This window comes from Ictalurus punctatus, chromosome 28 (genome assembly GCF_001660625.3).
Source record: "Ictalurus punctatus breed USDA103 chromosome 28, Coco_2.0, whole genome shotgun sequence".
In the NCBI taxonomy this organism is placed as follows: Eukaryota; Metazoa; Chordata; class Actinopteri; order Siluriformes; family Ictaluridae; genus Ictalurus; species Ictalurus punctatus.
This window is the reverse complement of record NC_030443.2, coordinates 3979717-3992712: the sequence shown is the minus strand read 5'-3', so window position 1 is coordinate 3992712 and position 12996 is coordinate 3979717. Positions and strand designations below refer to the sequence as shown.

The window sequence follows — 12996 nt, the reverse complement described above, 5'->3', positions numbered from 1 at the left end:
CCCCTGTCCAGCACCTGCGCTGATTGGCCGGGTTTAGCCGGTACTTTGTAGGTGTAGAACTGAGTGAGTGTAGAATTGAGTGAGTGTAGATCACCTGTTGCTCTGCGCGGTTTGTCAGCCTCGTTCTACATCATCCGTCAAGGGAAAGGGCTCTCAGAGGGCTGTGAATGGACATGTTGTTATTTTGATCACGGATGTTGTGGTGTGTGTGTGTAGAAGTTTGCAGAAGTTGTTTTCAGTCCGTGTAAAACTGGAAAAGAGCACAATACTTCCCCAAAATACTTCATTGATCCGTGTACCTTTTGGTCATTCGGTTTTGTGTCAGGAACAGAAAAAAAAATATGCAGGCAGAACAAACAAACAAACAAAAAATTATCTATTTATTTTTAATTGTCAGGAACAACAGATACATATGTGTGTTGTGGCATGGCCTATGGGGTAAGACCCAGATAACTGGTGTCCATGTGTAGCCTGACAGCTTCTTGGTTCCTTGCGTTTGGTTTGTTATTTCGTTGCTGTTGTAGTTGCTGCTGCTGTTCTTGTTGCTGCTGCTGTTGTTTTTGTTGTTGCTGCTGTTGGTGTTGCTGTTGTTTTTGTTGTTCTTGTGGCTGCTAATGTTGCTGCTGCTGCTGTTGTTGCTGTTGCTGCTGTTGTTTTTGTTGTTGCTGCTGCTGCTGTTGGTGTTGCTGCTGCTGTTGGTGTTGCTGCTGCTGCTGTTGGTGTTGCTGCTGCTGTTGCTGCTGTTGGTGTTGCTGCTGTTGTTTTTGTTGTTGCTGCTGTTGCTGTTGTTTTTGTTGCTGCTGCTGCTGTTGTTGTTGCTGCTGCTGTTGTTTTTGTTGTTGCTGCTGCTGTTGTTTTTGTTGTTGCTGCTGCTGTTGTTGCTGCTGCTGTTGTTGCTGCTGCTGTTGTTTTTATTGTTGCTGCTGCTGTTGTTGCTGCTGCTGTTGTTTTTATTGTTGCTGCTGCTGTTGTTGCTGTTGTTTTTGTTGTTGCTCCTGTTGGTGTTGCTGCTGTTGTTGGTGTTGTGGTGTTGCTGTTGTTTTTGTTGTTGCTCCTGTTGGTGTTGCTGCTGTTGTTTTTGTTGTTGCTGCTGCTGTTGTTTTTGTTGTTGCTGCTGCTGTTGTTTTTATTGTTGCTGCTGCTGTTGTTGCTGTTGTTTTTGTTGTTGCTCCTGTTGGTGTTGCTGCTGTTGTTGGTGTTGTGGTGTTGCTGTTGTTTTTCTTGTTGTTCTTGTGGCTGCTAATGTTGATGCTGCTGCTGCTGTTGTTGTTGGTGGTGGTGTTGTTGCTGCTGTTCTTGTTGTTGTTGCTTTTTCATACTCGGATGAATATTTGTGGGAGTGTTACCTTTTTTCGTGAGAATCATTAATGTAAGATTTTGAAACCTCACATCGCCAACATGACACATCATGGATCAATGCTTAACACCGAGCACATTTTATGCATTGCCCTTCATTTTTTTTTTTTTTTGCCGCAAGGAGTTTTCTGTATATAATGTGGGTGAGGCCGAGCATGTAGAAAAGGCAACGGTGTGTCGGGCCATTCATACAGTGTGCCTTGCACTCAAACAGCACAATTTTGTGCCATAAACCATGATGAACCATTGATGAAGATGGCAAGAGGAACCCCCAGTGAGCCAACGAGATGGCAGGGTGTTATAAGATGTGATCTGCCCACATAATTTCTAATTAAATGACTAATGCACAAAGTGAACAGTTGAGGTTCATTGTTTCTTTATTTTCTGTATTCAGAATATAAAATATTCCGTTCCAGAATACAGAATATACCATTCTATAGTCCAGATATTAGAATATACCATTCAACAATAATTGACAGAATAATAATAATCAGTAGGCAAACACTTTGTCCTACTGATTATTATTATTCTGTCAATTATTGTTGAATGTATAAGGACCTTATACAGCTCCTTTGCAGGAAGACAGAATGATAATTCAATATAATTTATATTACAAATGTCAGTAATACATACACAGACCAAATATTTTTAATATTTTTAAATATTTAATTAATTAATTAATTAATTGATTTTTTTTACACTGCCAAGATTCTGTGTGGAGGTAGATCGACTCTCCTCTGTACAGGAATTGTCATAACTTTAAGGGGACAACGACAAAGTTTTAATGATCACATATTAAAAAAAAAAAAAAAGGAATGCATTATATGTTATATCTCTGTGGGCCTCCCAGCATCTGTATTTTGTACCAATGTCACAGCACAGGTGGTCTCTCCGTCTTCATCGTACAGTGCAAATTACTAATGATGTTTGGTCTAGCAAACAGAAACAACACCTGAAGACAATGATCACTTTCATCTGTGGCAGGATATGCTGTCGCAGGAGCGTTAATTAATACGATGTGACTGTACATGATTTCATTTCTTTACATTCTCAAACAGATACAACTAATATACAAAGATATAAGGAACATCTAGTAGGGGCACTACAACTAAGATTATAGTACACACCATATGCAGTAAAATAAAATAAGCATGCATAATACACAAGTGAAACATTGCCAATAAAGACTTGTTTTAAAATTCCTTTTTTAGACTGTGGCAATGTTTATTGTTTAAGGATAAATCACTTAAAGCAGTGGTTTTCAAAGTGGGGGCCGCTAGGGGGCGCCCGGGGGCCTCAACAATTTGGTGTGAAAAATAAATTCTCACTCTCAGACAACCGCACACACTCGCACACAATCAATTCCTAATGTAATGTAAAGATGTAAGAATTAATAAAAAAAAAAATAAAGGTGGATATATTCAGAAGTCTGTATTTTTAATGTGTTTTAAAGACATCTTGCAAAAGGGGGGCCTCGGTCAAATGTTAATGCCATTTGGGGGGCCTTGCCCTGGAAAAGTTTGTGAACCCCTAACTTAAAGCACTGGAAACTTAAAAAAAAAAAAAAAAAAGTCCTAAGTCACTCATCTACCCATCATCTACCTACCCATTCACATACTTACCCATCATCCACCTACCCATTCACATACTTACCCATCATCCACCTACCCATTCACATACTTACCCATCATCCACCTACCCATTCACATACTTACCCATCATCCACCTACCCATTCACATACCTTCCCATCATCTACCTACCTACACACTTACCCACCCATTCACTTACCAACCAATTATGTACCTACCCATCACCTACCTACCCATTCACTTACATACCCACCCATCTGCCTATATACCATGCTAAAAAAAACAATAGAAACCATCACATAAATTTGAATGGTTTCCACTACATCTACCATTACAAACCATCAGCTGTTAACCATTAAAACAATTACCATTATCAGTCCTTAATGGTATCTACTAGACATCACTTGCCACCAATTAAAGCCAACAAATTAGCACTAGAGACCCACAGGGAACATTACAGTTTCCATTAAAACCAATAGAATTCCTATTATAACCATTAAAACTATGACAAAATTCTATAAGGGTTTCTATTGTTTTGTTTTGTTTTTCTTTTTCAGCACGGTACCTACCTACACCCTCACACCTACCTACACCTTGATTTTACAGGAAACATTTGACATAATTTAAGGAAATGATTTGTTTCGGTTTATTTGTTTATTATATTCTATTGTATTATATTTACGACACCAACTAACAAACTAGCGATTCACTAAACAAATCCCAAACATCTCCGCACAAACATATTCCATTAATAAAACGGAGCCCGCCAGTTGCGTGACGTCATCATCCTGCGACGAAACACACACACGAAAATAATGGCGATGTTGGTTGGGGACCGCTGGAGGGATGAGCTCCCTAATCACGAAATATTCTGTAAACTGCAAGAGAGCCGGAATCTGGAGCCACAGGGGACGAGCAGGAGGATCGTTAAAAACCTTACGTTTTGCCTGAACGGAGATTTGTTTGTGTGGGACAATTTGGAAAGCGTGTTTTATACAACAAACCTCCGGCAGCTCAACTCCGAGCTTCCTTCACACACGGAGAAATACCAGGTTAGAAGTGTAGCGTGTTCACTAATTAGCCAGTGTGTTAAGAGATTACTATATATTTATATTTCTTCTTATACCTATTTATAGTTCTTCCAACCTGCAGAAAACGACAGCACAGTGTTTTACTATAGAAAGTTAGCTAGCTAGCTAGCTAGCTGTTATTTGGCTTGCAAATGACAGTCAGAATTGTTCCTGGTGTCAGTGACTGAGTTTAAATCCCATGAGTTAAAAAGCAAAACAAAACAAAGCATGTTTCCTCTCTGAGTGTTAGTCTCTTGTAGGTCTGACTGCTGCTGAGTGTGTGTCTAGTTTTTTTTTATCTGGTCCTGTCTACAGACTTTGATGTGCATCAACCCACCGCTGTTCGAAGTGTGTCAGGTGCTTCTCAGTCCCACTCAGTATCATGTGGCTCTCGTTGGTCAGCGTGGGGCGACAGTGCTGGAGTTACCCCAACGATGGGGCAAGAAGTCCGAATTCGAAGGTGGACGCCTCGAGATCAATTGCAAGTGAGTTGAGTAATGGTGCGCCACGCCGTATAATGTTCACAAGAGTTACCGCTGTGAAGATGAATGGTTCTAGGGAATGGGGGATGGGCGGTACCTGTACTCGTACCCGTACGTGTACTCGTACCCGTACCTGTACTCGTACCATTGTTTCTAATCTATTTCTAATAATCTTTTTTCTTCTCAGGACTATTCCTGTGGCTGAGCGCTTCTTCACCAGCTTGACCTCTGTGACCTTGCGCCAAGCTGCTTGGTACCCCAGTGAGACGGAGGAGCCCCACCTAGTGCTGCTCACCTCAGACAACACCATCAGGTACTCGCGAGAGCCGTGAGCACATGGGAACAGCATGAATAAAGAGATCTGTAATCGAAGAGTTCGTTGCTTCTGACCCGAAGGCTTAAAAGATATATATCACCTCGTTGGAACTTATTTATCTATTTATTTATTTACGTATTTATTTATTTTGTCCAATATGTATTCCAGAAAATTCCATTGATGTGACTTTGCTGTTAGAAATCAGAAAACGGTGCTAAAACAAAATAACCTATAAAAACCTGACGTTTGTGTCTGTAGGTTCTACAGTCTTAAAGAGCCTCAGACCCCAGCCCGAGTGCTTCCCGTGTCTCAGTCTGAGGAGGAGACCAGCATCCACCCAAGAGGGTAAACACGTTTTTTTTTTTTTTTCTACCGTGTAGTCACTTGCATTTTAATCGGAGCTGCTCTGAGATGAGAAGTCATGCACTGCGAATAAACCGGCAGTTGATTGAATCCCAGTATTAACGATACTTACTCTAACAAACCGTTTACTGGGTTGCTTCTCTCCTCTAAGGCGCTCGTACGCAGCCTCTCTGGGCGAGATTGCGGTGGCGTTCGACTTTGGGCCGTTAGTCAGCGCCCCTCGTCACCTCGCCGGTACGCGCCTGAAGGAACACCTGCTGGTTTACCCGTTATACATCCTCTATGGGAATGGGGAAACGTTTCTGAGTTACACGTCTCTCACCTACACGTAAGACCTCTTGTTTAGAAACGCAGAGCAGTTAATTATGTATATATTAATTACCCTCAATTTTAAGTAATATTCAGAACATTCTGAATGTTTTCAGTGTAATAGGTTGTGCAGGGTTTTCACTTTCATTGTTTTGCTATCTCTGTGTGTTTGTGTGTGTGTGTGTCAGTAATCTCGGGAAGCTCCTGGGTCCTCTACCCATGTACCCTGCTGCAGAAGATAATTACGGATACGACGCCTGCGCCGTGCTCTGTCTGCCCTGCGTGCCCAACATCCTGGTGATCGCAACTGAAGCAGGAATCCTCTATCACTGCGTCGTGTTGGAGGCGGAGGGGGAAGAAGACGGTGGAGTACGTACAAACAAACTTCCTTTAATAAAGTGTGCATATTTCGAATTACTTTAAAAGTCTGTATAGGTTCAGCAGTAGTACACTACACTCCGGTCCAAAATTATTACCACCCTTGGTTAAAGTGTTGGGTATTGGCTGATATTCTGATACTGGTATTGAATCAAAAATGAAAAAAAAAACAAAACAATAATTTTTTAATTAAAAAAATTTAATCTTCAGTGTTAATATGGTGTAATATTTGCTGCGTGTGTGTGTTCAGGCTGTAGAGAGGTGGTCGCGAGGTTCCGAGACGGTGCCATCGCTCTACGTATTTGAGTGCATAGAGCTGGAGCTCACTCTCAAACTGGCCGCCGGGGAAGAAGACGAGCCAGCGGATTCGGACTTCACCTGCCCGATCCGATTACATGGAGGTGGATAATGGATTTTACCGAAACCGATAACTAAGTCTGGCCGTCCATGCCGATAACCGATTAATCAACCCGATAGTTTTTAATATTGAAACCGAATGAAAACATAACACTCAAAGTAAAATATTGCTGAATTTTATTGCAAAAATAAACAGCACTGACTGTACTGTGAAAATGTACCGTAATATTTTTTCAATGAAATAAATATTAATATATATTAAAGTAAATAAACAGATATGCATCCAAAATGAACCAAAAAGTAGCATAACAAATAAAACTATAGACATTCAAAACGAATTAAAAAAACCCACTTCAAATAACACAACAAAATTTCTCAGCGATAGTTTTTATTTCGCCTCTAGAGGCCGCTCTCGTACTGTATAACGACAGCGGACTATGGTTGTGGATTTTGGCAAAACCGACCAATCAGTGGACCTCTACCAACAGCATACACTGTTCCTGCTCTGTATCAGTAGCTCCCCTTAATACATACAAATGTCTGTTTTTGTTTTTCAGACCCTCTTTGTCAGCACAGGTACCACTGTACACACGAGGCGGGCGTTCACAGTGTAGGACTCACGTGGTTCAACAAACTCCACAAGTTCCTGCAGTCGGGTGAGGACGCGCTGTAGCGGCGTCGCCTTAACGCTATGTCTTCGGATCTTGTGCTAGTCCAGCAAAAAATAAATAAAAATGATGTATGTGTATATGCAGATGAGGAGGATAAGGACAGCCTGCAGGAGCTGACAGCTGAGCAGCGCTGCATAGTCGAGCACATCCTCTGCACCAAACCCCTCGCAAGCAGGTAGATTTGAAAATCCAGAGTCATGCAATAATAGAAGAGCGAAAATCTACATCATAGTAGTAGAGCTGTGAGAATAGATTCAATTTGGAATTTAAAAAAAAAATAACAATATAAAAAAAAAAAAAAAAAAAAAAAAAAAAAAAAAAAAAGAAGGGTTTTTTTTTTTTTTTTTTTTTTTTTTTTTTTTTGGGATAAGTGACCCTAGTAATATCGTGTGAGATGATCTTAAATAATGAAGTCATTTCTTTTGATTCAAGATAAACAGTTAAGGTTGAGTTGACCATCATTTTGTTTGTGCGCTTGTGTGTGTACATAGTTTGCCAGCTCCAGTTCGTGGTTTCTGGATCGTGTCTGATCTGTCTCTGGGTGCCACCTTGATCTGCATCACCAGCACTTATGAGTGTCTCCTGCTTCCTTTGCTGTAAGTGACCCGTAACTCTGTCCTAGCTAAACGTCTCGTCGTTAAGCCACGAACCCACGGCAGGCGTTAACGTTGTTTTTTTTTTTGTTGTTTTTTTTTAACCCCTGTTCACCCTGCAGTAGTTCTATACGTCCTCCGTCTCCTCCTCTGCTGTGCTCGCGGGTGGGAGCGGAGGACACGTCTGTAAGCTCCCCGCTGCGTGGACTGGCTCACGACTCGTTCGAGCAGCACATCCGGAACATACTGGCACGCAGCTCCACCAATCCGCTCATGCTCAGGTAAGTTACACAAATCATAGAACTGTCACTCGAAGGCGCTGTTTGCAAATTGCTTCTAGAATAATCATGCCTTATAATAATCAACGATGCACGATATTTGTTAAATGAATTAATTGAATCTTAAGTTAATAATGGCTCCATTATTCTGTAAACATGACTGGTGTTTGTGTGTGTTTCAGGTCCGGGGATAAGGACTCCTCCCCTCCCACTCCAGAGTGTCTGCAGCTACTGAACAGAGCCACGCAGGTCTTTCGGGAGGAGTACATCCTCAAGCTGGACCTGGCCCGTGAGGAAATGCAGAAAAGGTTCACGTTTAAATCGATTTTATTTTGTCTAGAATAGACACTCCTTATTATTACTATTATTATTAGGCTTTATTAATTATGGTGCTATTACATCAATTGTGATCATTGTGGCTGCTTGTTTTACTCACAGAGTCAAACTGCTGACCAGCCAGAAGAACAAGCAGCTGGAGGACCTCACAATGTGCCGGGAGGACAGGTAGCCATCAACACTGCCTTGATTCAAAATGACTTGAATCAATATGCACCAAAACCACCTCAGTGTATCTGTTTAAGCTGCTTTATTTATATCTCATGCACTGGATCAGTAAAATACTGATTTCTTTTTTTCCCCTGCCCTCATCGTCCTCTGCTGTCATTAGCTGTAGAGTAAATCGACAAAAATGCCCCACTGCCTTTCCTCAGTCATTAGTTTTGTGGCTTCCAGCAGTAGTACACGGTGTTTTGCTCATTCTGTGGTTTGTATCGAACAGAAAGAGCCTGAGGGAGGCAGCAGAGCGCCTGGCCGACAAGTACGAGGACGCTAAATATCGGCAGGAAGCCATTATGAACAGGTAGGTGCATTGTTCAGACTTTTCCTGGAGATAATGCTGGGTGAAAAGTATTTTTGCTCGTTATAAACAGGACGTTCACGTCAATTCAACCAATTTCGGAAAAAAAAAGTGGTCACTCATTTGCGTGGGCGTATATAGGATGAAGAATGTGCTGGGCAGCCTGCGCAGTCAGCTTCCTGTGCTGTCCGACAGCGAGAAGGACATGAAGAAAGAGCTGCAGACCATCAACGACCAGCTGCGTCACCTCGACAACAGAATCACACAGGTCAGTTGCACTGGAAGGCACACGTTCTACTTCCTGTTGCTGCATCCTTGCACTCGAACAGTCACCCTAATTGCTGTGAAAGCCCCAAAATTTAGTTTGTCGACATCAGAAGTTGAATGGAGCGTCACGAAGACCAAGGATCTATCAAAACATGCCGAGTATAAAGGTCTGGAAAAGTGTCCGTCGGTATTTGGTTACTTTAGGTGCTGTCCTGAACGCTCGACTTCGTGGGTAGTGTTCTTACATAAGTAAGAATAGAACATGAGTAAGATGCTGTGGTCATGCTGGTCAGGGGATTTCCGTAACGTGTGGTAGTGTGCCTGTTTGGTCACGTGACCTCACAAGACAACGGCGGAGCAATATTAAGGCAAAATATTCACGTGCATGTCGGATATCTACATCATTCATTCACTAGAAGCAGTCTAGACAGTCTGAGCCGTCGTTTATTTATTTGCAAAGAGACCCAAAAATAATCATCTCGTCTCATCTCCTGACCTGACGATTTCTCAGGTGAACATGAAGAAGGACTACCAGAAGAAGCAGATGGATAAAGGCTCGTCTTCGGCCCGAGCCACTATAACCTTAAACGCCCACCAGAGGAAGTGTGTTCAGGGCGTCTTAAAGGAACAGTGAGTCAACACATACACAGAGCTTCAAATACTTCCACCATCAGCCTTCGCTCTGTATATTTTAGGGCTGCCAGCTATTAAAAAAAAAAAAAGAAATCATGTCAAATATTACAAATGACACTGTACTGCTACACTGTGTTCATCACATAAACCACGAGGTGAAAAATAATCACAGGGACCTGCGGCATCATTGTCTCAACTCCCCTTCTTTCATACTTACTGATTTACCTACTGACTGCCCGACATACTGATTCACTTACTTACTTACTGACCCAAATACTGACTCCTTTACTTACTTACTGACCCTGACTGACTCATTTAATTACTGACCGACATACTGACTTACTTACTGACCCAAATACTGACTCGTTTACTTACTTACTGACAAAGACTGACTCATTTAATTACTGACCGACATGCTGACTTGTTTACTTACTTACTGACCCAAATACTGACTTGTTTACTTACTTACTGACAAAGACTGACTCATTTAATTACTGACCGACATGCTGACTTGTTTACTTACTTACTGACCCAAATACTGACTTGTTTACTTACTTACTGACAAAGACTGACTCATTTAATTACTGACCGACATGCTGACTTGTTTACTTACTTACTGACCCAAATACTGACTTGTTTACTTACTTACTGACAAAGACTGACTCATTTAATTACTGACCGACATGCTGACTTGTTTACTTACTTACTGACCCAAATACTGACTTGTTTACTTACTTACTGACAAAGACTGACTCATTTAATTACTGACCGACATGCTGACTTGTTTACTTACTTACTGACCCAAATACTGACTCGTTTACTTACTTACTGACAAAGACTGACTCATTTAATTACTGACCGACATGCTGACTTGTTTACTTACTTACTGACCCAAATACTGACTTGTTTACTTACTTACTGACCCAAATACTGACTCGTTTACTTACTTACTGACCGACATACTGATTCGTTTGTTTACTTATTGACAAAGACTGACTCGTTTAATTACTGACCGACATACTGACTCATTTACTTACTTACTGACAAAGACTGACTCGTTTAATTACTGACCGACATACTGACTCGTTTACTTACTTACTGACAAAGACTGACTCGTTTAATTACTGACCGACATACTGACTCGTTTACTTTCTTACTGACAAAGACTGACTCGTTTACTTACTGACCGACATACTGACTCGTTTACTTACTTACTGACAAAGACTGACTCGTTTACTTACTGACCGACAAAGACTGACTCGTTTACTTACTTACTGACCGGCATATTGACTCGTTTACATACTTACTGACCGGCATACGGACTCGTTTACATACTTACTGACCGGCATATTGACTCGTTTACATACTTACTGACCGGCATACGGACTCGTTTACATACTTACTGACCGGCATATTGACTCGTTTACTGACATTGACTTTGTCAAAACTGTTTAGTCTTTCATTCGCCCTGACATACTGATTTTTTTTTTTTTTAACTTACTGACTTGCATACCTACTGCCATACTCATTTACTGACTGACTTAATTACAGGCTTACTGACTGTATGTACTTACTGCCTTACATACTTACTCTCAGTAATATATATATATATATATATATATATATATATATATATATATATATATATATATATATATATATATTTTTTTTTTTACTGCTGCTATTTACCTCCATTTGACATGCCAGGTAGAATGTTATTAAAATCCTCTGCCTGAAAACAAGTTAAATCCCAAATCACTTTCTCTTCACTATAATCGATCACTACATAACAATCAATCAGCCACAGAAAAAGAGGGACTCTGGAAACGCCTGCTAAATGTTAATTTAATAAATGAATTTTGGTGGTGGTGGTGGGAGGGAGGGGGGGGGGGGGGTGAGAGGTATGCTGTAAATTAAATGTATTCATTCAGAACCCTCTTTCTACAGCAAGTGACATGGTCATTTAATCAATTCAAAACATTTAACTTGCATTAATCAATTAAAAACCAAAGAATCTAACTGACGCTAGTACTGAAACTTCAAGTCAAGTGCTTGTTTGTCCTTTCATTTCCCTCGTAGGAGTGAACACATCGCTGACATGATGAAGCAGATCAAAGACATCAAGAACCATTTCAGCTTCTGAAGAGCAGCCCGAGAAGCGAGAGCCGTCCACGTCTCACGCACCACATTGTTTTCAGCTCACAGTGCTGGGATTCCTTTGCAGCTTGTCCGATGACGATGAGGACGAAAGATAAGCTGACGCCTTTGTATACGGTAGCTTTACTAGGTTATGTCTACAAGTGTAACAATCCATTGGTGGAAATAAAAGGTTTTTGTACATTTAACAAGGCTTGGTTATTTGTGAGCGCACCGCAGCACTGTTGATCTTGATTCTGATTGGTCAGAAGGTGTTGATTTTTAAAACCTTGGACGCCAGTTCTGGCAGTAAGGCAAATATGTTTTCGTTTTTTTTATATTAACACCTAACACAGGGACTTGGATATATTAGCTATGATAGACGCTCCATACAAACTGTTTAACACATTCGGAAGGAGTCTCCAGTGTCAGTGTTTTGTAACACTGACACTTCAAGAGAGAGAACTTTGCATTTCCTCTGCGACGTGATTTTATTTTTGCATTTTTATTTTATTCCTCACACAGATGATATTTGGTCTAGAAGTAATATGTAGAGTATACGACTTGTTCTGCCAGAGACGGCCAGCGCTATTAATGTTGCTAAGAAACAGGGATATTTAAAGCTTGTGGTCTTCTTTTATGGCACGGAAGCTATTTTTTTGATCATCTGTGGCATTATATCTCACGAAAGAGCCACCACATCCTGCTGTGTGCACAAATGGAGTATCATTGAGTGACAGAATGAGCAGTAGGTTTCGTGGGAGGAAGTGGCTGCATTGTTTGGTGCGTTCTTATTTATTTCAAAGATTCTTTATTCTACTTTCAGACACATTTATACATTTAACTGTGTATATATAGTTGTGCCCTATTACAAACGGTGCAAACATTCAGTGATGCTCAAGAGCCAGGGGGGTGTAAACTTTTTGAACAGGATGAACGGTGTAAATTTTGTTTAAAGGTCTTTTTGTTTTTCATTTAGTACTGCCCTTCAGACGCTAAATGAGATCGTACTTTGCCTTCTGGGAGACATGGAACTAACCATTTACACCGATCATGCTGTTCAAAAGTTTACACCCCCCTGGCTCTTAATGTATGGTGTTGAGCGTCAGTGAATGTTTGCACCTTATGCAATAGTCGTGTACGAGTCCCTTGGTTGTCCTCAGTGTGAAAAGATGGATCTCAACATCATATAGCCGAACATATGCAGAAGATGCTGGAAAAGTAAAGAATGTGCAGGACCTGGAGGATTTTTCTGAAGAACAGTGGGCAGTTTAACTGCTCAGGATAGACAATGGACTCATGAACAGCTCTCACAAAACAAACACAGTCGGTGATCATCCA

The 12996-nt window shown here is 40.9% G+C and overlaps 1 protein-coding gene across 1 annotated transcript; it reads left to right on the top strand.

The window, feature by feature from the left end:
* The first annotated feature begins 3722 nt into the window (after positions 1 to 3722).
* Positions 3723 to 11867, top strand: nup88 (nucleoporin 88). Its single transcript, XM_017460715.3, has 17 exons — positions 3723 to 3998; positions 4332 to 4501; positions 4686 to 4811; positions 5073 to 5159; positions 5329 to 5505; positions 5675 to 5855; positions 6115 to 6265; positions 6779 to 6877; positions 6977 to 7067; positions 7384 to 7488; positions 7608 to 7766; positions 7946 to 8071; positions 8202 to 8267; positions 8542 to 8622; positions 8761 to 8887; positions 9398 to 9516; positions 11599 to 11867. The coding sequence occupies exons 1-17, from the start codon at positions 3762 to 3764 to the stop codon at positions 11660 to 11662; spliced, it is 2166 nt and encodes a 721-aa protein (XP_017316204.1). The 5' UTR covers positions 3723 to 3761; the 3' UTR covers positions 11663 to 11867.
* Positions 11868 to 12996: the final 1129 nt, after the last annotated feature.